The 27317-nt window shown below is 43.0% G+C and overlaps 1 protein-coding gene across 4 annotated transcripts in view; it reads right to left on the bottom strand.

The window, feature by feature from the left end:
* Nucleotides 1–27317, bottom strand: part of stxbp5l (syntaxin binding protein 5L) — a 553303-nt gene that overhangs the window by 253164 nt on the left and 272822 nt on the right. For all 4 annotated transcript variants that reach the window (XM_051926381.1, XM_051926380.1, XM_051926382.1 and 1 more), the window contains exon 7: nt 18414–18497. In XM_051926381.1, the coding sequence (XP_051782341.1) occupies nt 18414–18497 (84 nt within the window). The remainder of the gene's footprint in view (nt 1–18413; nt 18498–27317) is intronic.

Raw genomic sequence — 27317 nt, 5'->3', positions numbered from 1 at the left:
GGCACTATATAATAGATAGAGTGAAAGGCACTATATAATAGATAGATAGATAGATAGATAGATAGATAGATAGATAGATAGATAGATAGATAGATAGAGTGAAAGGCACTATATAATAGATAGAGTGAAAGGCACTAGATAGATAGATAGATAGATAGATAGATAGATAGATAGATAGATAGATAGATAGATAGATAGATAGATAGAGTGAAAGGCACTATATAATAGATAGATAGATAGATAGATAGATAGATAGATAGATAGATAGATAGATAGATAGATAGATAGATGTGAAAGGCACTATATCAGATAGATAGATAGATAGATAGATAGATAGATAGATAGATAGATAGATAGATAGATAGATAGATAGATAGATAGATAGATAGATAGAGTGAAAGGCACTATATAATAGATAGATAGATAGATAGATAGATAGATAGAGTGAAAGGCACTATATAATAGATAGATAGATAGATAGATAGATAGATAGATAGATAGATAGATAGATAGATAGATAGATAGATAGATAGATAGATAGATGTGAAAGGCACTATATAATGATAGATATATAGATACTAAGTTTGGTGTAGTTGGCAGGATCTCATAATGATATGACTAGACAGATGGCGTCTGCTGATGTCACCTGTGTGTCACACAAGTCTCTTTCCAGGCTCTTTTCACTTGCAGCTCCAAGTTGGCGTAACAAGCTGCCCGACTCTTTTTGAAATTCCCTCACTGTGTTGGAGAGGAATCCGAAGTCCGTCTTGTTTGACAAATTTCTGTTGAGCTGATAAAGGCCTTCAGGTTTTCCTATCAAGGATGAGTTACTCGCTTGGATTTTTCTTCTAAGCCCCTCACTTGTGATGATCAGTTTTGTCACCTGCTCCTGTCACACTTGTTCCCAAATAGTCCCCACATTTCAATAAAGGCATACACAAAAACTAGAGAAAAACAAACTTTAAGTTGAGACGCTTTTCTTATATTTTGCAAAAAAAAAACAAAAAAACTTCCAATGTAGTAAACTAAATGTCACTGACAAGATTTCTTAAAATAAGCTAAATAATTGTAAATACAAACAATAAAGAAAACAAAATTTAATGACCTAATATAAATACTTTCCACTTGCTTAGATTTCATTTTTTGCAGTGCAAGACTGATGTTTACCTGATTATGTTGGCCATATGTGTAAGTCACTTTGGATCAAAGCATCTGCTAAGCAAATCAATGGAAATGTAAACGTCCCCCTCATGACTTTGTCACCGCACTTCACGAGACCCCCACCACAGACAACGCAAACGGCTGAATCCTGCACTTGTGTGACTGCTACTCTGCCATCCTCTAATTAATTTGCATTCCCAGTGTGTTAATGTCACTGATGTCTTTGTTGTAATAATTTGTTGTGACATGCAACTTAAGAGGGGTGTTTTTTTTTTATCTTTTTTTTAAACAAAGAAAATGTTTAACGTACAATTAACATTTCCATTTTAAGCATATCATCCAGAACTGAAGTGTCTTTAGTTGAGGCGTATTTAGCACACAGTAGACAGTCGGGGTTTTCATGTGAAATGGATGTTAAAGTTGTTTTAAGTCTCCACTATGAGAGGAAGCTGCAGCAACTCGTTCAATTATTCATGTGGAGTCGCTGTTTGGCTAATCCGAAAAATGGAACTGCATGCTAAATTAGCTCCGGAATAAATGAAATGTCACTTCAGAGCAAAGCAGCATCTTCTCGTAAAAATTACAAATCTTTTAACAAACAGATCAATGGAGGAAAGAGCACTGAATAAGAAAGAGATTTGAAAGGTGCTATATAAGAGTCTAAGAGGTATCTGTCTGTACAGTGCCTTTAAAATCAGTTTGTTACGTTTTATGTCTCTTTTTGTATTATATAGTGCCTTACATCTATCTACCTTTCTACAGATGCCTAATGGGAATCTTTTATAAAATCTCTTTTTAGTAATAAAAAACACAAAATGAGCCTTTTTAGAGAAGGGTAGGCAAGAAGTTATAAATGATCCTTATGAGTTACAAAAGGGCCCTATCTATCTATCTATCTATCTATCTATCTATCTATCTATCTATCTATCTATCTATCTATCTATCTATCTATCTATCTATCTATTTTTCAAGAAGGCCTCAAGTTCCTCTGGTGATGACTTTAATGTCATGGTGAGGGTCAAAGTAGGGAGAGGTTTAGGTTAACATGGCTAGCTGTGCTCAGTTAGTGGAGTTCAATTATAAATTATTGAGTAAGGAACTAAGGGGGCAATTATCTTTTCACACTGGAAATACAGGTGATGGACAACATTAAGGCTTAAATACATGAAGCAGTAACTTAGAAGTGGTGTCCTCTGTTTCTGCTGTATCCCTTTCTCACATATTACACTTTGTCAAAATATGTGAAGCCACTCTTGGTGACAATAATGGAGGACAGCAGGAAAGAGGCAAACACTTTCACACAGCACCGCTGTAAATGATCATTTCAATAGCAATGATGGAGTTGTCTGGAAGGACGTGGGGACATTCTATCTATCATATAGTGCCTTTCATATCTATCTATCTATCTATCTATCTATCTATCTATCTATCTATCTATCTATCTATTATATAGTGCCTTTTAAATCTATCTGTCATGTATTACTGTTCTCTATAGCAGAAGCTTTTCCAAGAGGTGGAGCCTGGGGGGATAGACAGAGAGAGGGGTGGGATCATGAAGAGGATGCTGATAAACAGGGTGGAGCCTAAAAGAGAGATGGATGGATTGTGAGGGGTGGGACCTTTGAACAGATGCTTTTAGAATAGGCAAAGAGGGAGACTGTCAGAGGGGTGGGGTCTGTGAAGGAGATGCTCCTTATAGGGGTGGAGCCACAGACAGACTAAGAGAGACTCTCGGTGGGGCGGGGCCTGGGTTGATAATCCTGTTTTAAGGGGTGGAGACTGAGAGAGAGAGAGAGAAACAGAGAAAGAGAAATGATGGAGCCCTTAAATAGCAGCACTTCTGTGATCGGCTCGTCTTCTCAAAGCCTTTGGCCGTCAGCGAGTCCGGCTTGGACTGTTGTGCAGATGTTGCTGAGCACAAGTGAGCAGAACTGTTGGCATAAATGTACAGGTAGTGGACACAGGAGGAAAAAAATGAAAGATTAGTGGAGATCAAAGCAGCAGCAGTGATGTTGCAGGAGGGCCGAGGAAAGAGATGTCCTCCAGTAAAATTCAGTGAGAGATCGAGGGTGGGGATTGGACAATGGAGTAGACTACCAGCCTCAGTGATGATAACATAATGCCATGAAAAAAAAAACACAAAACAAAAGTCACTCAATGTATTGTTTTGTTGTACCACCAAAGGAGGGAATTAAAAGAGATCTGAATTTCAAATAGTCAACACTGAAAGTGGAGACGCTGATGAATATTCATGAATTTCTAATTAATTGTTCAAAGGGCAAAGTGCAAAATGACAGAGTAAATAAGTAACGTACGTGATTCATGAAAATGAGAACCCTTTCTCATGATCCAGCTCAGGTCAAAGTGGGTGTAGAATGTAGAAGATAGATGGATGGATGGATGGATGGATGGATGGATGGATGGATGGATGGATGGATGGATGGATTTGGACTACTCCAAAATAGTGACGTGGGCAAGTCTCTCACCTTTTGATTGGCATTGGAAAAAAAAATAATCAAGAATTGTGTCACGTTAAAAAGCTTGGTGTCCAAGAACTGAGCCCAGGGCATGGTGACAACACTGAGGGTCTGAAGGCCAGAGACAGGCAGATCGCATCAGATGCCAAGGAATCTTCACAAGCTCCAAAAAGAATTCTTTTTGAATAAGAAATGGCATTGGGCATATCAGAGAACATGAAAAAGATGATCTGCGGTGGTAACCCCTAATGGGCACAGCCGAAAGAAGAAGAAGAATTGGGCATGTGATAGAAAATTGAAAAGAAAATGAATATGATGACTAAGTTGAGTCTTTTAAAAACATTTTAACATCAGATTAAATTACACAGGCGAGCCGACTACTTATTTAAGTTGTGCCCCTGGCATGATAAGCCCTTCTCGTGATCCTGCTGTGGCTTCTCAGTCTGACGTTGCTATTGGTGATGTTTTTCTTTTACTCTCTGGTGAAACTAAACTCGCTGAGCACAGACCCCGGTGTTAAAGTGAGCGCAGGCCCTTGTTGTATAACCAAAACAAGATGGGATATAGTGGATCAAGAGCAGATGCTCAAGTTGTGGGTAAATCACAAAAGTAAATGTGAATGGTGCAGCCCTATTGTTCTTGTTCCAAAGCCAGATTGTTTCCATTCGCTTCTCTATAAGTTTTCGGTGGTTGAATAAGATCTCAAAATTTGATGCATACCCAATGTTGCTTGCTGATGGGTTATTAGAGAAGTTGAGTAACATTGGATCTGACCAAAGGACGCTGGCGGGCACCTCTAGAGGAGTCTAGTTGTGAAAAACCTGACTTCTGCAGCCTGGAAGGTTTGTTTGAGTTTACTAGGCTCCCTTTGGACTTCATGGTGTGCCTCTCACATTGCAATATAGGATGGACTAAATTCTATCTCCACATGATGAATATTCAGTAGAATGTCTAGATGTTCAGTAAGGACTGGCGGACTCATCTGATATGGCTGCAGGTGATGTTTGATGGCCTGTGGATGGCTGGTTAAACAGCGAATCCAAAAAAGTGCAAAGCAGGCATGTCCGAAACTCATTACTTGGGCTATTCCATGGGTAAGGGGTTTGATTAAAATGCAAATTAAGAAGATTGGGGTGGTCCTCACATATCTATGACCACGGACACAGAAAGGTTATTACAGAAGGTTCATTCCCAACTTTGCTGACATGGACGCTTGCTTGGCAGACATAATGAAGGGTCATAAAAATCAACCAAATCCTGAAGAAGACAGAAAGACAGAGAGAGAGAGATAGAGAGACTGTCAGATGGGTAAGGCCTGCAAAGGAGATACTGTTAGAAGGGGTGGAGCCTAAGAAAGAGAGAGAGAGAGAGTTTGTCAGAGGGGTGGGCCCAAAGCAGGAGAGGCCTTTAGAAGAAGTCTGAAGCAAGCAGAGAGAGAGAAACTGTAAGAGAGGAGGGGTCTATGAAGGAGATGTCATTAATTAGGGTGGAGCCTAAGAGAGAGAGAGAGAGATTGTGAGGGGGTGGGACTTTAGAAGGAGGTGCTTTTAGAAGAGGCGGAGCCTAAGAAAGAGACAGAGAGAGAGAGTTTGTCAGAGGGGTGGACCCTAAGCAGGAGATGCCTTTAGAAGAAGTCTGAAGCAAGCAGAGAGAGAGAAACAGTAAGAGAGGAGGGGTCTATGAAGGAGATGTCATTAATTAGGGTGGAGCCTAAGAGAGAGAGATTGTGAGGGGGTGGGACTTTAGAAGGAGGTGCTTTTAGAAGAGGTGGAGCCTAAGAAAGAGAGAGAGTTTGTCAGAGGGGTGGGTCCTAAGCAGGAAATGCCTTTAGAAGAACTCTGAAGCAAGCAGAGAGAGAGAAACTGTAAGAGAGGAGGGGTCTATGAAGGAGATGTCTTTAATTAGGGCGGCGCCTAAGAGAGAGAGAGATTGTGAGGGGGTGGGACTTTAGAAGAGGCGGAGCCTGGGAGAGACAGAATGAGGCTGCCCTATTGTCAGGTCAGATGATCGTGAGTTGTCTTCTTCTGATTTGACAGCTGCTGTGTCTTCTTATCTGATTCTGCTGAATCCCCGACTTTACCGAAGACTTCATATTACAAACATTTGGTCCAGGAGTTGTCCTCTCTCAAGGCTCTGATCATGAAGAACATCCGCTTATGTTTGTGAGTAGGAAGTTACATCCCAGGGAGTACTCATCCGATGAATTACTATCAGCAGTTGACGTTCTTATGGGGGGCACAAGTTCTCTTTGGTTTTTGACTTTGCTCCCTACTGCCATCTGCTGGGGGACTCTGGCACTGCCCAACTAACCCTTACTGCAGAGAAGCCACTGCTCAGCCCAATGACATTTCATGACTCCTGATCCTGACAAGAGTGGCAGCAGCTCCAGGAGGACATGACCACTATGTTTATGTTGCAAAGGAGAGGATCCTCGTTTGAGAGTATCAGATTGTAATGATGGCAGGTAATTAAAACACATTAAAAAGAGCTTGACTGTGAATTCAGGCCAAAGTCATTTCACCCCGAGGCAAACGCTAAGCACCTTCAGCACGGTGGTCTCGGCATGTTAGCTTGCTGCAGATGAAGAGCGTTTTTCCAGTCCCCGAGGGAGGACAAGTGACGGTTCAGCCACTGCTGATCACCGCTGACTTTGCATTTCCCAAAGCCAGAAACGGCTAATTGGCCCAAATCACAGGAAGAGAAATGTTTTCATCATCCAGGGTGACCATAAAAGGACACTTCGGCTAATTAGATGACACAAGGGACGACTTGCGGTGAAGACATTTGTTGTCCTGTCGCCACCGTGTCACTTGAACTCAAACATCAAGAAAATTCAAATCAACCTGAAACACTACAAAACATTCAGTGCCCCTCACTCTACTCCGTGGACCACCGTGAATACGTCTAAGTTAGAACAGCTTGAGGAAACCCCAAAACACAGGCAGTGTCAGTGCCATCAACAGGTAAACGCAAGAACAGCACGTCAACAACGCAGACACTCGAGTGACAGTTTCACCATTCGTGTTAAAAAAAAAAAAAAAAAAAAATTTATCATGCGATCATTGTGTCCCCAGAGAGGAACTGAGTACCCCCAAGTCACAGAATGTCAGAGGTGACAAGACACACATATAAAGAAATCAATCATGTAAACTGTGATGGATGGATGAGGATCTTACCCGGACGGGTCGCCCTTTTAAAGAGAAGGCCAGGGGAAAGGACATATGACCAGCAGTACACCTCCCCCGGGACACAAGAGGGCAGCCCCCTTGGTTTACATCGGGGCCACTGCAGTTTGGAAGCTCAGCCCGGCAGAGGGCCGCGGCCACCACTAGGGGGTGACTGGACAGCTCTGGAGTCTGGGCATGAAGCACTTCTACCACGGCCGGAGGTGCCGCCAGAGGAGAAGCTGAGTTTATATGCAACACTTCTGCCATGCCAGGAGGTGCCACCAGATGTCAATCGAGAGACACCTAGAGCACTTCCGGGTGTAGTATGATAATAATAATAATAATAATAATTCTTTACATTTATATAGCGCTTTTCTCACTACTCAAAGCGCTCTCCACACAGGGAGGACCCGGAAAGCGAACCCACAATCTACTTACTGCAAAGCAGCCGCACCACCACTGCGCCACCTGTGAGAAGTGAGGCCGCCTCACTCCTTTCGGCAGCTGGAGTCGGCAGGAGGTGGACAAGGAGGAGTGGAATGGAGTGGAGGAGGCAGAAGAAAGACAAGAAGAAGAAGAAGACAAAGAGAACTGTATATGGTGGTGACTGAGGCACTGTGTTGTGTGAAAAACTAAAAGGAAGAATAAAAGCGCCTGTTTAGAGACATTTGGTGTCCGTGTCTGACTGTGTATGGGGTTCAAGTTCACAAAAGAAAAATAAATTTAAAAAGTAGAACAAAATATCAAATGAATATGAGAGAGCACTCAGGATTACATCTAGTAAAAGACCACGGGACTCAAGAATAAAGGGGCCCTCCAGCTGAGCATTCAAGTCTTACTGAAAGTCGATGAAAGGTTGATAGCCTCAGTCCTATGGAAGAATTAAATCCAGCTTCATGTTTTTTTTTCATTTTGAAAGTTCCTTTCGTTCCTTCATCTATCTTAAAAAAGGATAAGTGTTTATGTGTCTGTCCATGTGTGCGTCCATCCAGTTGCTATGCATCTGTTATTCCAACAGATGGTGCATCACAAACATTGACACTACTTTTTATGAATCCTATACCAAATGGCTTATCACAAAGACATATGCATCGATTTTTTTCTTACAACAGATGGCATATCACAAGAAAATAACACTGCTTTTACAAACCCCATACCAAATATCATATAACAAAGACATATCTATTGCATTTGTCATTCAAGCAGATGATACACCAAAAACAATAACACTGCTTTTACCAATTCTATACCAAATGGCATATACAATAAGAGAGACATATGCATTGCCTTTGTCAATCCTACAGATGGCGCATCACAAACATTAACACTGCTTTAACAAATCCCATACCAAATGGCTTATCACAAACACATATGCTTTGAATTTTTTCTTACAACAAATGGAGCATCACAAACATTAACACTGCTTTAAAGAATCCCTTACTAAATGGCATATAAGAGACACATATTCATTGCCTGTGACATTCCAACAGATGGCGCATCACAAAAAATAACTCTGTTTTTACAAATCCTATACCAAATGTCACATAACAGAGCATTTGTCATTTAAGCAGATGACTCACCACAAACAAAAAGTACCACTGCGTTTACAAATCCTATACCAAATGGTATATAACAGAGATACATCCATTGTATTTGTCATTCCAACAGAGGTTGTATCACAAACAATAACACTCCTTTTACAAATCCCATATGAAACGGCATATAAGAGAGACATATGCATTGCCTTTGTCATTCCTACAGATGGCGTATCACAAACATTACCACTGCTTTTACAAATCCCTTACCAAGTGGCATATAACAGAGACATATGCATTGCCTTTGACATTCCTACAGATGGCACATCATAAAAAATAACACTGCTTTTACCAATCCCATACCAAATGTCATATAACAGAGACATATCTATTGCATTTGTCATTTAAGCAGATGATGTACCACAAACAAAAAATAATACTGCTTTTACAAATTCTATACCAAATGGAATATAACAGAGACATATCCATTGTAATGCACCATCTGTTGGAGTGACAAATACAAACATTAACATTGCTCTTACTAATCTCTTACCAAATGGCATATAACATGATGTATGAATTACCTTTGTCATTCCAAAAGGTGATGCACCACAAACAATAACACTGTTTTTACAAATTCTATAGCAAATTGAATATACAGAGACAAATGTATTGCATTTGTCATTTCAACAGATGGCTCATCACAAACATTAACACTGCTTTTACAAATCTGATATGAAATGGCACTGCAAACATTAATGCTGAGGTCTACGTTTATTCCTTAGATTTCAGTCTGTCTTAGATGGATGCACAGCTGACCAAGGAATGATCTCACCTGCACAGCACTGCACTGTGGCTTTGGAATATATATAAAATTAGAAATCACTTTAATGGGTTTGAGCGGTTTGTCACCGATTCTGTTCATAACTTTTATGGACAGAATTTCTGGGCACAGCCAGGGTGTTGAGGGGGTCCGGTTTGTTGGCCTCAGGATTGGGTCACTGCTTTTTGCAGATGATGTTGTCCTGTTTGCTTCATCAGGCCGTGATCTTCAGCTCTCCCTGGATCGGTTCGCAGCCGAGTGTGAAGCGGCTGGGATGGGAATCAGCACCTCCAAATCCGAGACCATGGTCCTCAGCCGGAAAAGGGTGGAGTGCCCTCTCAGGGTTGGGAGCGAGATCCTGCCTCAAGTGGAGGACTTCAAGTATCTCGGGGTCTTGTTCACGAGTGAGGGAAGAATGGAGTGTGAGATCGACAGGCGGATCGGTGCGGCATCCGTAGTAATGTGGGCTCTGCATCGGTCTGTCGTGGTGAAAAAGGAGCTGAGCCGTAAGGCAAAGCTCTCAATTTACCAGTCGATCTATGTTCCTACCCTCACCTATGGTCATGAGCTATGGGTAGTGACCGAAAGAACGAGATCGCGAATACAAGCGGCTGAAATGAGTTTCCTCCGCAGGGTGTCTGGGCTCTCCCTTAAAGATAGGGTGAGAAGCTCAGTCATCCAGGAGGGGCTCAGAGTAGAGCCGCTGCTCCTCCGCATCGAGAGGAGTCAGATGAGGTGGCTCGGGCATCTGATCAGGATGCCTCCTGGATGCCTCCCTGGTGAGGTGTTCCGGGCACGTCTAACCGGGAGGAGGCCCCGGGGAAGACCCAGGACACGCTGGAGGGACTATGTCTCCCGGCTGGCCTGGGAACGCCTTGGGATTCTCCCGGAAGAGCTAGAAGAAGTGGCCGGGGAGAGGGAAGTCTGGGTATCTCTGCTCAAGCTGCTGCCCCCGCGACCTGACCTCGGATAAGCGGGAGACAATGGATGGATGGATGGGTTTGAGCAAGGCCTTAGGGAGCAACTTTCTTTACTTTATACCTTGAAAAGCACTTAAAAACACACTTTTTGTGACTTAAACTCGACTCGTCTGTGTTGCTCATCCCTAGTCCCGGTTTAGCCTCGTCATTCTTCATATTCGCTGCTATCTTGTCCAGTTGCTCTTCTCTGCTCCACTGCTGTGTCCTTTTTTGGAAACAGAAGAACCAAAACTACAGAGAGAGTACCCCGGGTGAGACCTCCCCAACGTGTCCTAGAGATTTAAGCGAAGCCTCTTTCAACTTGCCTTCCTACAGGGGACCCACGTCACAGCCTTGACCGCAGTGGCCCATAGTGTTTGTGACCGACATATACAGCCAATGTGACATGTGGCCAGATGACAGTGGAGCCGTAAGTAAACTGACGCTACGGATGTCATTTTTCCTCCCTTAAACTGGAGTTTGAATTCCCTTTTGGGGACAAATCACGTCTACCTAATCTAACTTAGTCTCAGCCACGTGTAACTTGGATTCCCTAAATGTGCGACAGTCCCAGCACGGACCACCATCACCCAAGTCTATGAGGTCCCTCTGACCGTCACCGTCTGCCCACCCTGCACCCAGAGATTCCTTTGATATCCTCTCTTACTGAACGCCTTCAAGCATTGCAGGATGTGTGCCCCTCTCATAGACCCCCACCATGTCAGCCCACTTCTCACTCCCATACCTTCTCTGGACGTGCCCCTCCTTCCATTATGTGACCTGTGATGCACTTGAAGCCTACTGGCCTGCAGTCACTTGGCCTTCTGGTGTATCCTGGGATGCCATTTGTTAAATTCCTGAGTTTAGGAATTCTCCCATTTTCAAAAATCTGAGCAGATTGACGGATGGGATGGGTGGGATGTGGATGACAAGTCTTTATTTACTGACCCCCTCCAAGCACATCAATCGAGTGTTTCGGGGGGGGGGTCTGAGCCACAAAACATTTACAAGGGGGGGGGGGGCCCTCCACGTCTGAAAAGCAGCCAAGTCGCGTCCCAAGCGTCACGTGAGCTCAGTTCTGTTGTGGGGGGGGGGGGGGGGGGGGGTCCCTACGCCATTAGACCACTTCTTCCTAAGAGTCCTTGGCAGATGCTCTTGTCTTAAATGGAGAGCGGAAAAGCCTGAAGTGTGCCGCCGCCGATCATCTCGAGGGAAGTCATCTTTATTAACTTCAGCTTAAGAGCTCACCTCGCTCATTTCCATTTTACTCGTAGTTCTCTTGATGAAGGGCTGGCTGGCTCTGCCGGGTCACAGAGAGACCCCAGGACACACAGAAGTCCAACAGCACACACGTTGATTTTTTCATTTGCATCACAACACACGGTGCACAGACCCCACAATGCCGTGTCCTTTCCTTTTCTTTATCTCTCCGCCTCTCCTTGTAAGCTCGGTCCTCTGCCTCCCGACTCCGGCTCCCCAAACGGCCCCTTTTATGTTGGAGGTGCTCGCTGTTGGTCTTCCTCCAGCACTTCCTGGTGTGGCTCCTGTGATTGTCCAGGCGCCCCCTGGTGGTGACCACAGGGCTACAACAGGGCTGAGCCCGTGGTAATTCCGGGGTGTTTCGCCCTTTAGTGTTCCGGGGGAGGTATTGTCCCTAATATACAGCATCCCCTGGTCCGTCCATCACAGGGGCAATCCTGGGGGCAAGTACCCCGGTCGTCTGCCACAAGTGAAACACAAGATGCATAAAGGAAACTGCCAGTTAAACGAGAGCCCATAACATCCCAAAGTCTTTTAACGGAAAAGCCCAAACACACACACGACTGCACCTAGAGAGCCTCAGATCATTAAACATTAAGTGGCAGGGCACACGGGTGCAAAACAGGTGACAAAAATGACATGGCAGACTACAAGGGCGAGGAGAAAATCAAGTACTGAGAAATGGCGAACCCCATGGATTGGGACCATTGAGTGCAGCGGGTGACACCTCAGCACGTTTTGTGACGGTGGCTGGAGTGCCAGTCCTGTCACCAGCCCCCAAGTTGGTAAACTGGAGGACCTGCTTGCAAGGCTGGGTGCAGATTAATGTCATACCATACAAGCAGGTCAAGGGCCCACTGGAGTGGAGTCACTTCAGGATTTGAACCAGCGACGTACCGATTGACAGCACAGATCCCTCACCTCAGGGCCACCGCTATATTAAAGAGAAGCTGATCTCGTGTTCCTTTAGTGTTACTGATTCTTTATTCCATTTAGAATAACAACTGTACCGATAGACAAAGGTGTAAGTTATATCTTAATGCATATTGTTAGGTTAGTAATGGCTGCAGTCTCTAACAAACCGCTTCCCAGGATGCATGTGCCCCCTGCTGGATACACCTTCTCTTATACCCTCTGAGATCTTAATGTCACATGTCCATTGATTAGATGTTCTCTTCACCCCACGACCAACCTGGATTGACAGGTGACACCTCAGCCCCACAATGGGACGTTGGGAGGTTCCCAATCCTGCCACCAACCCCCAAGTTCTCCTTGCAAGTTGGAGGATCTGCTTGCTGGGCTGGGTGGAGATTAACATCACAGCCAGAGCAACGGAGTAGAGTCACTTCAGGCGTTTATGGGATTCAAACTGGCATCCTTTTGATTGCTGGCACAGATCCCTAGCCTCAGAGCCACCTCTCCCGCCGTACCGAGAAGCAACAAGCTAAACATTTTAACTGCACTGCCGCAGGAAAGATTTAAGGGAAAATAATGACCAGAAGATGAGACATGAATCATAAATCTAGCCAAGTTCACACCATAAATGTCAGACCTGTTTATGGTGATCCTTATCACGGTGAAGCAAGAAGAACAGTGAAGACCTCAGAAAGATTTAATTCTGCCCATCACTACAAACCAAACAGGGAATGCAGCTAATAAAAAAATATATAATTTCTGTGTGGAGTAATCTGTTAAACTGTAAAAGTTTAAGTGTTCCTTTCCTGATGCTTTCCGTGGTCCTGAAACCCTCTAGTTGCTTTCCTCTGGACTTGCTCCAGCACTGCCCTGTCATTTTGATGATAGCTTGTCATTCCAACAGATGGTGCATCACAAATAATAACACTCCTTTTACAAATGGCATATAACAGACCCACTGTAGTAATGATTATTAATTATTAGCAGTTTGGTCATGTCACCTCAAAGGTTCATCACTTTCAGTCTTTCCTCAGTGATCACTGTCGAAAGTTGTCAAAACTTTAAACACTACCCTTTGGAGGTGGGTTGTTCCATAGTCTGGGGATCATAGAACTGAAAGCTTCACTTGTGTGTTATATAACATAAGAATGACCTCCTTTGACTTGTACTCCACACATCAGGGCGCTATATAACCTATTAGTCTTCTTAATGGCGTTTTCAATGATTGCTCTCCATGGTGCTGAATCAGCCTATCTGCTCATCTCTGGACTTCCTCTAGCACTGCTCTGCCTTATTGGTGACAGCTGTGATCCATCCATCCATCCATTATCCAACACGCTATATCCTAACTACAGAGTCACAGAGGTCTGCTGGAGCCAATCCCAGCCAACACAGGGGCAGGGCACCAGCCCATCGCACGGCACGCGCGCACACACACACACACGCACACCAAGTACACACTCAGGACAGTTTAGAATCACCAACACACCTAACCTGCATGTCTTTGGACTGTGGGAGGAAACCCAAGCAGACACGGGGAGAACATGCAAACTCCACGCAGGGAGGACCCAGGAAGTGAACCTGGGTCTCCTAACTGTGAGGCAGCAGCGCTACCCACTGCATCACTGTGCTGCCCCAGCTGTGATCCACCATAATGATTTCCTTTATGCTTCTAACCATTTCATCCTTGTCACCTCAAAGATTCCACAATTTCTGCTTTTCACACCCAGTCACTTTCCTAAGTTCTAAATCATCCCATTTTCTCATCTCTGGACTTTCTCTACTGCTGTTGTATCTTTTGGTGACAGCTATGATCCCCCATACCGATGCAATAATTTTCAAAACTTTAAACACTACCCTTTGGGGGTGGGTTGTTCCATAGTCTGGGGATCATAGAACTGAAAGCTTCACTTGTGTGTTATATAATTTAAGAATGACCTCCTTTGACTTGTACTCCACACATCAGGGCGCTATATAACCTATTAGTCTTCTTAATGGCTTGTTCAATGATTGCTCTCCGTGGTGCTGAATCAGCCCAGTTGCTCTCCTATGGACTTCCTCTAGCACTGCTCTGCCTTATTGGTGACAGCTGTGATCCACCAAAACAATTTCCTTTATGCTTTGAAACATTTCATCTATGTCACCTCAAAGATTCATCACTTTCAATGTTTCCCACCCAGTCACACTCCAAGGTTCTGAATCTTCCTAATTTCTCATTTCTGGACTTTCTCTACTGCTGCTGTATCTTTTTAATGACAGCTGTGATCCACCATACTAATGTAATAATTGTCAACACTTTTAAACACTACCCTTTATTTTTTTCCATAGTCTGGGGTCCATAGAGCTGACTAAACCTGAAAGCGTCACTTCTGTGTTATATAACATAAGAATGACCTCCTTTGACTTGGACTCCACACATCAGGGCGCTGTATAAACTGTTAGCTGTCTTAATGGCTTTTTCAATGATTGCTCTCCATAGTGCTGAATGAGCCTGGTTGCCTTCCTCTGGACTTTCTCCAGTGCTGCCCTCTCTTTTTGGTGATACTTGTAACCCACCAAAGTAATTCTTTAATGATTATTAGCAGTTCGGTCACATCACCTGAAAGGTTTGTCACTTTCAGCCTTTCCTCACTGTCCATGTAGAGAAAAGCCAAGCAAAAATGACACCTTTTATTGGCTAACTAAAAAGATTACAATATGCAAGCTTTCGAGGCAACTCAGGCCCCTTCTTCAGGCAAGACGTATGCCTCGAAAGCTTGCATATTGTAATCTTTTTAGTTAGCCAATAAAAGGTTTCATTTTGCTTGGCTTTTCTCTACATTCATAATGGCTAACACGGTACAACACCCTAGTACTCACTGTCCATGGTAATGAAGTTGCCTTTCCTTCAGTCGCTCCTCTTCGTTTGCTCTCTACGGTGCTGAATCTGCTCATCTCTGGACTTCCTCTAGCACTGCTCTGCCTTATTGGTGATGGCTGTGCTCCACCATAATGATTTCCTTTATGCTTCTATACATTTCAGACTCCTCACTTTCCGCCTTTCCCACCCAGTCACTCTCTAAAGTTCTAAATCAGTCTAGTTTCACATCTCTGGTCTTTCTCTACTGCTGCTGTATCTTTTTAGTGACAATCCACCATACTGATGCAATAACTTTCAACACGTTTAAACACTACCCTTTGCAGGTGGTTTATTCCATAGTCTGGGGATCATAGAACTGACAGCTTCACTTGAGTGTTAAATAACTAAAGAATGACCTCCTCTGACGTGTACTCCACACATCAGGGCGCTGTATAAACTATATCTTAATGGCTTTTTCGATGATTGCTCTCCGTGGTCCTGAATCAGCCTCTCTGCTCATCTCAGGACTTCCTCTAGCACTTCTTTGCCTTATTGGTGACAGCTGTGACAGATGCGATTTCCTTTATGCTTTGAAACATTTCATCTATGTCACCTCAAAGATTCATCACTTTAATCGTTTCCCACCCAGTCACACTCCAAGGTTCTGAATCTCCCTAATTTTTCATTTCTGGGCTTTCTGTGTTGCTGCTGTATCTTTTTAATGACCACTGTGATCCACCATACCGATGTAATAATTGTCAACACTTTTAAACACTACCCTTTGTTTTTTCCATAGTCTGGGGTCCATAGAGCTGACTAAACCTGAAAGCCTCACTTGAATGTTATATAACTTAAGAATGACTTCCCCTGACTTGTCATAAAATCAGAATATCATGACAAAGTTGATTTCAGTAATTCCATTCAGAAATTGAAACTTGTATATTAGATTCATTCATTACACACAGACTGATGTATTTCAAATGTTTATTTCTTTTAATGTTGATGATTATAACTGACAACTAATGAAAGTCCCAAATTCAGTATCTCGGAAAATTAGAATATTGTGAAAAGGTTCAATATTGAAGACACCTGGTGCCACACTCTAATCAGATAATTAACTCAAAAGCCTTTAAATGGTCTCTCAGTCTCGTTCTGTAGGCTACACAATCATGGGGAAGACTGCTGACTTGACAGTTGTCCAAAAGACGACCATTGACACCTTGCAGAAGGAGGGCAAGACACAAAAGGTCATTGCTAAAGAGGCTGGCTGTTCACAGAGCTCTGTGTCCAAGCACATTAATAGAGAGGCGAAGGGAAGGACAAGATGTGCTAGAAAAAAGTGGACAAGCAATAGGGATAAGCGCACCCTGGAGAGGATTGGGAAACAAAAGCCATTCAGAAATGTGGGGGAGATTCACAAAGAGTGGACTGCAGCTGGAGTCAGTGCTTCAAGAACCACCACACACAGACGTATGCAAGACATGGGTTTCAGCTGTCGCAGTCCTTGTGTCAAGCCACTCTTGAACAAGAGACAGCGTCAGAAGCATCTCACCTTTGGACTGCTGCTGAGTGGTCCAAAGTTATGTTCTCTGATGAAAGTAAATTTTGCATTTCCTTTGGAAATCAAGGTCCCAGAGTCTGGAGGAAGAGAGGAGAGGCACAGAATCCACGTTGCGTGAGGTCCAGTGTAAAGTTTCCACAGTCAGTGATGGTTTGGGGTGCCATGTCATCTGCTGGTGTTGGTCCATTGTGTTTTCTGAGGTCCAAGGTCAACGCAGCTGTCTACCAGGAAGTTTTAGAGCACTTCATGCTTCCTGCTGCTGACGAACTTTATGGAGATGCAGATATAATTTTCCAACAGGACCTGGCACCTGCACACAGTGCCAAAGCTACCAGTACCATGGTATCCCTATTCTTGATTGGCCAGCAAACTCGCCTGACCTTAAACACATAGATAATCTATGGGGTATTGTGAAGAGGAAGATGCAATACGCCAGACCCAACAATTCAGAAGAGCTGAAGGCCACTATCAGAGCAACATGGGCTCTCCTAACACCTGAGCAGTGCCACAGACTGATCGACTCCATGCCACGCCGCACTGCTGCAGTAATCCAGGCCAAAGGAGCCCCAACTAAATATTGAGTGCTGTACACGCTCATACTTTTCATGTTCATACCTTTCAGTTGGCCAACATTTCTAAAAATCCATTTTTGCATTGGTCTTAATTGATATTCTAATTTTCCGAGATACTGAATTTGGGACTTTCATTAGTTGTCAGTTATAATCATCAACATTAAAAGAAATAAACATTTGAAATACATCAGTCTTTGTGTAATGAATGAATCTAATATAAAAGTTTCACTTTTTGAATGGAATTACTGAAATAAATCAACTTTGTCATGATATTCTAATTTTATGACCAGCACCTGTATTAGCTGTCTTAATGGCTTTTTTAATGATTGCTCTCCATGGTGCTAAATCAACCCAGTTGCTCTCCTTTGGGCTTTCTCCAGTGCTGTTCTGTCCTTTTTGTGATCCACCATGTTACTTTCCTTTATATAATACAATACAATACTATTTATTTTTGTATAGCCCAAAATCACACAAGAAGTGCCGTAATGGGCTTTAACAGGCCCTGCCTCTTGATGGCCCCCCAGCCTTGATTTATACTTCAGAATACTCCAGTCTTGTCTTTTTCTTCAGGCTAATGTGGTTCAACTCCATTTCTCATTGTCTGTGTTTCTCTATCGGCCTGGCAGCTCTTCTTTATGTATTTTGCAACAATGAACCCAAACTGCATGCAGTGCCCCAGCTCAGGTCTGACTATTGTGTTACTCGGCTTGACCTTCTGTGACTTGTGCTCCACATGTCAGGGCGCTATATAATCTACTCTCAAGATTCAGAGCTCCTATTGTGTATTCAAACCTAACGCTGTCCCTTCCCATGTGTAATACTATGAATTTATTTACAATACATTTCATTGTACCGCGGTTGGTTCGGCACCCTGCCCGGGATTGGTTCCTGCCTTGTGCCCTGTGTTGGCTGGGATTGGCTCCAGCAGACCCCCCGTGACCCTGTGTTCGGATTCAGCGGGTTGGAAAATGGATGGATGGATGGATGGAAAATGGATGGATGGATGGATGGATACATTTCATTGCATATTAAAAAAGAAGGACAGCATTGACAGCACTCATCCCTGAGGGACACCACTTTTAAGGCCTTTAAGAACTTTCATGCATACAATAAAACTTTGGATGCAACAATGGAAGCGTCTTACCTCATCATAGTAAGTTCTGAAGTCAGCCCGCTTGGATCGGAGGTCCCACAAAACCACAGTTCCCGTTTCAAAGCCGATTAACAACTGCACAGGACAGAGAAAAGGGAAGTCATGAAGCCACCTCGGCGAGAAATTGCTTAAGAATACAAAGAGAGAGAACAAACAACTTGAATCATAAAGAGTGCAGCCATCGTTATAAATCTGTGGTGCCTGTTCAATTCAAAGTGTCCTTTTAATGTGTTGACCGACTCTTAATTCCATACATTGAGGTTGTGGAGTTTGCAGAGCTGACATTTTCTCAATATGAGAAAGTGCACAAATTCAGATGTGTGAAAAAGTAAGTGCATCCTTTGAAATGTCTATGTGTGATTTTTTCTTTTCTTGTTTCTGCCACACCAATTGTGAAATTGCTGGAATTAAAAATCCTGCAGCCCCTGGTGGACCTCAGGATAAATTTGACATCCGCTACAGGAGAAAATTCAAAATGTATGAGCTTTATTAATCAAGCTGCTAGCACAGAGCAACTAGGACCTGGGATCAGCTCCTGGTCTGGGTGAGAGCTGCGTGTTCTCCCAAGATCTTTGTTAGTTCTCTCTGGTGCTCCTTCCACATCTCAAAGACATGAAGGGCTGGATCTAAACTGGCCCATTATGGTAGTGCCCATGAATGGTGGCCAGGTGCCCCCCCCCCCCCCCCCCTTCTGGATCTGTTATGAAGTGGGTAGGCTGCACCATGGATACATAAAGTGAGGTTACACTTCATGAAAACTCTCATCCTATCAAAACCTGGCCATTTAGCCCAACAGGCTCGTCTTTCCAATTCACCCAAAAATGACATCAAGTCAAGATTTCGGGGTCCCTAAAGTCCACCACTTGCTCACTTATTCCATGTTTCTGCATAAATAAAAACCTTGTTACGTGTGTGTGGCATTTGGTCTTAACAAGTTTCCATCGGAGTCCCAGCTGTACATCACGTATACGTTTTCAAACCCGTTTTATTGAATTCGGGGTCACGGGGCTCAGGATTTGTCCATTTTTCTGAAGTTTTCCATGAGTTTTGTTTTTGTTGTCTTTTCTTTTTATGATCTCCCTCGCCCCTTTTCTTATATCGCTGTCTTCTTAGCAGTCAAATGTTTTTCGCCTTTTTTGTCATAAACCGAAACAGCCGAGCCGTAAATGTTGCCGGGGCATCAAGCGATTTCTCGACGTGTTTGTTTGTTTTCTCATTACGGTGTCCATCCCACGCCAGCTTACTGTGCTCTTGTCATTTAAGCTCCACAATAATCCAGCAGGAAACGTCGTGAGCTTTCAGACTCCCACACGCTTTTCTCCAATGTGGAATTTCACTTTTTTTTTGTTTTGTGTTAATTTCAATGTCTTCCTTTTTGAATTCTTCTCTTCCTACACGTGGTCCACGTCAGCGCCCGTTTGACCAGATACACGCAAAACAAAAACATCAAATTTAGAGAAGAATAATAAAGAATGAATAGAATGCAAAAGATAAATAGATAATGCACACTTACATTATATAAGATATACGGTATAAGTAAGAGAATTAAAAGTCCAGGGTGAACAGAAAAAAAAAGTCCAGCATCTGGTCTAGTGTTAAGTTGTGTCCAGTCTAGTCTCATGTTGTGTTTAGTCCAGTGTCGACAGTTTAAGCTAGTCTAATATCTAGTGCCTAGTGTCTAATGTCTAGTCTAGCCTTTTGAATCTAGTCAGGTGTCTTCTGTCTGTTGCCTTGTCTTGTGCTTAGTCTATTGCCTATCGTGTAGTCAATTTTTGTGTCTAGTCTCTGGAGTCTAGTACTGAATATGTCCAGTCTTGTGTCTAGTACCTGGTCTAGTATCTAGTTCAGTGTCTAGATTAGTGAATGTTGCCTTGTGCTGACTGTCCAGTCCAGTGTCTAATCTAGCATCTAGTTTAGTCTTGTGTTGTGCCTAGTCTGACAGCTAGCCTATCATCTAGTATTTAGTCTAGTATTGTGTGTCTACTCAAGAATCAAGTCTAGTTAGACTGCTATCTTGTCTAATGTCTAGTCTAGTTTAGTCTTGTGTTGTGTCTAGTGTACTGTCTAGTCTAGTGTGTAGTCTAGTTTCTTGTTGTGTCTAGTCTAGTGTCTATGGTCTAGTCTAATCTGTTGTCTACTATCTAGTCTGGTATCTTGTGCCTATCTCGTCTATTGTCTGTTGTCTTCTAAGTATTTTCTTATCTAGTGTCTACAAACAACATCTTCATACCAAGGCTGGCGCTCAAAGTGCTTTATAACATGTCAAAGAAGAAGTTACATGCAAAAGAAAAACAAATTAAATTTAGAGCAGAATAATAAAGGATGAGTAGAATACAAAAAGTAAATAGATAATTCACACTTACATGAGAAAGATATATAATTAAGAGACTTTATAAACAAAATGCAAAGTCAAGCATCTCGTCTAGTGTTGTGTTGTGTTTAGTCAAGTGTCTAGTGCCTAGTGTCTCAGTCTAGCATCTTGTCTAGTCTAGTCTTATGTCCAGTCGAGTGTTTTTGGTCTACTCTAGTATAGTGTCTAGACTAATGTCTAGTCAAGTCTTGTGTTGTGTCTAGTCAAGTGTTTTTAGTCTAGTTTAGTCTAGTATCTATTCTCCTGTCTAGACTAGCATCTAGTCTAGACTAATCTAGTGTGTAGTATAGTGTTTACTGTGTAGACTATCTTCTCATCTAGTATTGTGTTATGTCTGGTCAAGTGTTCTTTGTCTTGTCGATTCTAATGTCTAGCCGACCACTGAGTGTCTATTCCAGTATCTTGCGTCTAATCTGGAGTCTAGTCTTGTGTCTAGTGTCTAGTCTACTGTTTAGATTAGTGTCTTGTTTAGTCTTGTGCTGTGTCTAGTTAAGTGTTCTTTGTCTAGTCGATTCTAATGTCTCACCTTCCATCAAGTATCTATTCTAGTACCTTGTGACTCGTGTCTAATCTGGAGTCTACTGTATTCTAGTGCCTAGCGTCTTGGTCTATCATCGAGTCTAGTCTAGTCATATGTGTAGTCAAGTGTTTTTTGTCTAGTCTAGTGTCTAGTGCCTAGCGTCTTGGTCTATCGTCTTTTCTAGTCTAGTCTTGTGTCTACTGTCTACTCTACAGTCTGAACTAGTGTCTCGTCTAGTCTTGTGCTGTGTCTAGTCAAGCGTTCTTTGTCTTGTTGATTTTAATGTCTCACCTTCCATCGAGAATCTATTCCAGTACCTTGTGAATCATGTCTAATCTGGAGACTAGTCTAGTGTCTAGTGCCTAGTGTCTTGGTCTAGAATCGTGTCTAGTCTAGTCTTATGTCTAGTCTAGTGTCTACTCTAGTATAGTGTCTAGACTAACACCTAGTCTAGTCTTATGTCTAGTCTAGTGTCTACTCTAGTATAGTGTCTAGACTAACATCTAGTCTTATGTCTAGTCTAGTGTCTACTCTAGTATAGTGTCTAGACTAATGTCTAGTCTTATGTCTAGTCTAGTGTCTACTCTAGTACAATGTCTAGAGTAACATCTAGTCTAGTCTCATGCCTAGTCTAGTGTCTACTCTAATATAGTGTCTAGACTAACATCTAGTATAGCCTTATGTCTAGTCTGGTGTCTAGTATAGTGTCTAGACTAACATCTAGTCTAGTCTCATGTCTAGTCTAGTGTCTACTCTAGTACAGTGTCTAGACTAATATCTAGTCTAGTCTCATGCCTAGTCTAGTGTCTACTCTAGTATAGTGTCTAGACTAACATCTAGTCTAGTCTTATGTCTAGTCTACTCTAGTACAGTGTCTACACTAACATCTAGTCTAGCCTTGTGTCTAGTCCAGTGTCTAGTATAGTGTCTAGACTAACATCTAGTCTTATGTCTAGTGTCTACTCTAGTATAATGTCTAGACTAATGTCTAGTCTTAGGTCTAGTCTAGTGTTACTATAGTTCAGTGTCTAGACTAACATCTAGTCTAGTCTCATGTCTAGTCTATTGTCTACTCTAATATAGTGTCTAGACTAACATCTAGTATAGCCTTATGTCTAGTCTGGTGTCTAGTATAGTGTCTAGACTAACATCTAGTCTAGTCTCATGTCTAGTCTAGTGTCTACTCTAGTACAGTGTCTAGACTAATATCTAGTCTAGTCTTATGTCTAGTCTAGTGTCTACTCTTGTACAGTGTCTAGACTAATATCTAGTCTAGTCTTATGTCTAGTCTAGTGTCTACTATAGTACAGTGTCTAGACTAACATCTAGTCTAGTCTCATGTCAAGTCTAGTGTCTATTCTAGTATAGTGTCTAGACTAACATCTAGTCTACTCTTATGTCTGGTATACTCTAGTACAGTGTCTACACTAACATCTAGTCTAGTCTCATGTCTAGTCTATTGTCTACTCTAATATAGTGTCTAGACTAACATCTAGTATAGCCTTATGTCTAGTCTGGTGTCTAGTATAGTGTCTAGACTAACATCTAGTCTAGTCTTATGTCTAGTCTAGTATCTACTCTAGTATAGTGTCTAGACTAGCATCTAGTCTAGTCTCATGTCTAGTCTAGTGTCTACTCTAGTACAGTGTCTAGACTAATATCTAGTCTAGTCTTATGTCTAGTCTAGTGTCTACTATAGTACAGTGTCTAGACTAATATCTAGTCTAGTCTTATGTCTATTCAAGTATTTTTTGTCTTGTCAGTTCTAATGTCTCGCCTACCATCGAGTGTCTATTCCAGTATCTTGTGACTCGTGTCTAATCTGGAGTCTATTCTAGTGCCTAGTGTCTTGGTCTACCATCTAGTCTAGTCTAGTCTTATGTGTAGTCAAGTGTTTTTTGTCTAGTCTAGTGTCTTGGTCTAGCGTCTTTTCTAGTCTAGTCTTGTGTCTATTGTCTACTCTACAGTCTAAACTAGTGTCTCGTCTAGTCTTGTGCTGTGTCTAGTCAAGTGTTCTTTGTCTTGTTGATTTTAATGTCTCACCTTCCATTGAGAATCTTTTCCAGTACCTTGTGAATCATGTCTAAGCTGGAGAATAGTCTAGTGTCCAGTGCCTAGTGTCTTGGTCTTGCGTCTTTTCTAGTCTAGTCTTGTGGGTAGTCAAATGTCTACTCTAGTATAGTGTCTAGACTAATGTCTAGTCTAGTCTTGTGTTGTGTCTAGTCAAGTATTTTTTGTCTTGTCAGTTCTAATGTCTCGCCTTCCATCGAGTGTCTATTCCAGTATCTTGTGTCTAATCTGGAGTCTATCTAGTCTTGTGCCTCCTGTATCTTGTGACTGGTGTCTAGTCTTCTGTCTAGTCCAGTGTCCGGTCTCGTGTCTCTTGTCTAATCGACCTTCCCTAGCGTTGAGTGTCTTCTCTCCAGTACACAGTGGATTCAGACCATATTTTTTATTTACTTACTCATTGTGTTGTGGATTTTATTTTATTTTTATGGATACACTTTGAGCGCTGCTGCCTTGCAGTTGGGAGACCTGGGGACCTGGGTTCGCTTCCCAGGTCCTCCCTGTGTGGAGTTTGCATGTTCTCCCCGTGTCTGCATGGGTTTCCTCCGGGCGCTCCGGTTTCCTCCCACAGTCCAAAGACATGCAGGTTAGGTGGATTGGCGATACTAAATTGGCCCTAGTGTGTGCTTGGTGTGTGCTTGGTGTGTTTGTGTGTGTCCTGCGGTGGGTTGGCACCCTGCCCGGGATTGGTTCCTGCCTTGTGCCCTGTGTTGGCTGGGATTGGCTCCAGCAGACCCCCATGGCCCTGTGTTCGGATTCAGCGGGTTGGAAAATGGATGGATGGATACACTTTGCTAGTTTTTGCCTATTAATCTACACTCACTGACCCATAATGACAGAGTGAGAATGTGCTTTTAGAAAGAGAGAGAGAGAGAGTTTGCAGATTTATTAGAAAATCAAACACTGAACTCTCTCAGACCATTCATGCAGTACTTTGTGGAAGCCCCTTTGCCAGTTATGTCAGTCTCGTTGGTAAGTCTCAACAAGCTTTGCCCACCTGGATTTGGGCAGATTTGATGCCATTCTTCCTAGCAGATCCTCTGAAGCCCCTTCAGATTGGATAGGAAGTGTCAGTGAACTGCCATCTTCAGGTCTCTCCACACATTTAGTTTGGGCTTTGGGTGGGACACTCAGGGACACACAGACTCTAGTTGTCTTGGCTCTATGCTTCAGAGTCATTGTCTTGCTGAAAGTTGAAGTGTTGTCCCAGTTTGAGGTGTTGGGCACCCTGAAGCAGGTCTTCTTCAAGGACCTCTCTGCTGTTCTGGTATTCATCCTTCTCTCAATTCTGACCATGCACCCCCTTAGCGTGATGCTGACACCACCATGCTTCACCTTAGGGGTGGCATTAGGCAGGTGGTGGGCAGCGAGTGCCTGGGCTGGTGCAGACAAAGACCTTGGAGTTGTGCCCTCAGACTTCACAGAATGACCAGGTAATCTTCCTCCTTGTGCTGTCACAGCCCTTTAAGTGCCTCCCATCTGTACAGTCTACCACAAACACCTGATTGATGGAGTTCTGCACAGATGTTCTTTCTTCCAGCAGATTCTTCCATCTCAGCAGTGAAGCTCTGGAGTAGCCATTATGTTCTTGGTCTTCATCTCTGACCAAAGCCCTCCTCACTGAGCTACTTAGTTTGAGTGAACAGCCAACTCTAGGCAGTGACAGTGGCAGGCATCTCAGTTTTTCTCTGACTAGTTCCATTTTCAGGCTATTGTTCAAGTACTTTCACTAGTAATCTGCCATGTGGCACTCATATCCTTCCCATGAGTCCTCATAACGCCAGGCTGATGGCTGAATGCTGAGTTCTGCTGTTTGGCTGCCAATGGCAGGACATTCCTGGGGAGATGCTGGTGAAGCACAGAGGCCATCTGACTTAAAACACAAAAGTCTGTGGTGGGACACCTGCAGCTGTCCACATACATGCCTGCCCTGACCAGCTGACTGCTATCTGTGACACCTGGCAGGACACGGACTTGCACGGCACTCTAAACACAACACCTGCAGTGCCATCTTCCATGGCCTTGACGTCTGTGATATCACAAATTAGGCAAATCACTGAGGCTTAGAGAGACCAGCTGGCGGTGATGTGGGCAAAATAAAGAAGTGGAACAAAAAACACGAATGCCAACCCAACATCAGACAGGGGACCGGGCACTGCTGGTGCAGCTCATTGGGTACTCAGCCTGCCAGGCAGTGCCTGGCACAATCTCTCAGGATGTTATCTTTTGTGTTTGGACCTCAGGAATAAAATGGGAGGAGCGGAGATAACAACTGTGAGTGATGGCATGGTAAAGCACTATAAGATAGATAGATCAGCGTAATTGGTAGGATTAGATAGTGTCGCAGATTGAGGCCCTTGTCGTCCTCTTGAACCCTCTGACTCGACTCCAGACACCAGGTAAAAGTCCAAATATTACTTTTATTGGAACAATAATGTGCACAAAGCACCCTCCACTCCACAATACTTATAAATCAATAAACGCTACAGTAATCAATCCTCCACACTCCCAGACACTTCGCCACCCTTCCTCCCAGCTCAGCTCAGTGTACTGGTTTCCCAGAGTCCTTTATATAGTCCATGACCCGGAAGTGTTTCTCCCTTCTGTCCATGTGATCAGGAACGCTTCCGGGTCGGAAAAAAAGCTCCTTTCTTCAACCCGGAAGCATGTCGTTTCCTCTTGTCATGTGATCATGACGCACCTCCGGGTTATAGGGCAAGTAAGAGTCCGGCAGCCTCCCCACAGCGACCCCTGGTGGGCACCAAGGTATCCAGCAGGGCTGTGCATATAAACTACAAACTCCATGAGGCCCTGCTGGAATTTGGGGAACGTCCACGCTGTTGGGAGAGCTCCACCTGGCGGCCTGGGGGTGATGGCAGGAATATTTAGCTGGCCACGCACCTCAATAGATAGATAGATAGATAGATAGATAGATAGATAGATAGATAGATAGATAGATAGATAGATAGATAGATAGATAGATAGATAGATAGATTAGCGTAGTTGGTAGGATTAGATAGATAGATAGATAGATAGATAGATAGATAGATAGATAGATAGATAGATAGATAGATTAGCGTAGTTGGTAGGATTAGATAGATAGATAGATAGATAGATAGATAGATAGATAGATAGATAGATAGATAGATAGATAGATAGATAGATAGATAGATAGATAGATAGATAGATAGATAGATAGATAGATAGATTAGCGTAGTTGGTAGGATTAGATAGATAGATAGATAGATAGATAGATAGATAGATAGATAGATAGATAGATAGATAGATAGATAGATAGATAGATAGATAGATAGATAGATAGATAGATAGATAGATAGATAGATAGATAGATAGATAGACAGGTAAGGCGCTATATGGCTTTTTGCTCCCCCCCACCCGTCATTTCTCTCACTGATTGTCATTTTTGTCATTGTCTGATTTTCTCCTCGCCGACCTGACGTGTCGCTCACACAATGGCAGGCATCACTTGTGATATTTTCGTCCACCCATAAGTGCCATTTCATTCAGAAGCACAAAAGACAATTATATCTGCAACAGAAGCTAATCTTCCATCCTAAAATATCCCGTTTCACAGGATTGTCCCGAATTCTTTCTTTCTTTGGCGTCTGCTTGCCATTGAAATGTGTCATCATGAAAATTGCCTGTGATAACATGTTACTGAGTGCGCCTCTGAAAGCCGTGGGATTAAAAGCAACAAAGCCGAGAGGATGTCTCTAAAATCGGCTCCCAAATTGCTTTATGTTACCTGGTGTTTCTGTTTGATGATTATAATTATAATGCAAATGAGCTGCTTTATTGCCAAACTTTCTTGATTAAAATGTATGGAATGTGAGGGAGAAAAAGCGATGGCTCCTTTGTAGGCCGGCTAGTGTACTTTGTACTTTGAGAAATGTTACATAAATGTCTTTTTATTTCC

Source organism: Erpetoichthys calabaricus, chromosome 4, assembly GCF_900747795.2.
Source record: "Erpetoichthys calabaricus chromosome 4, fErpCal1.3, whole genome shotgun sequence".
NCBI classification, from domain to species: Eukaryota; Metazoa; Chordata; class Cladistia; order Polypteriformes; family Polypteridae; genus Erpetoichthys; species Erpetoichthys calabaricus.
The sequence above is the reverse complement of the archived record's forward strand: the minus strand, read 5'-3'. Positions and strand labels throughout refer to the sequence as shown.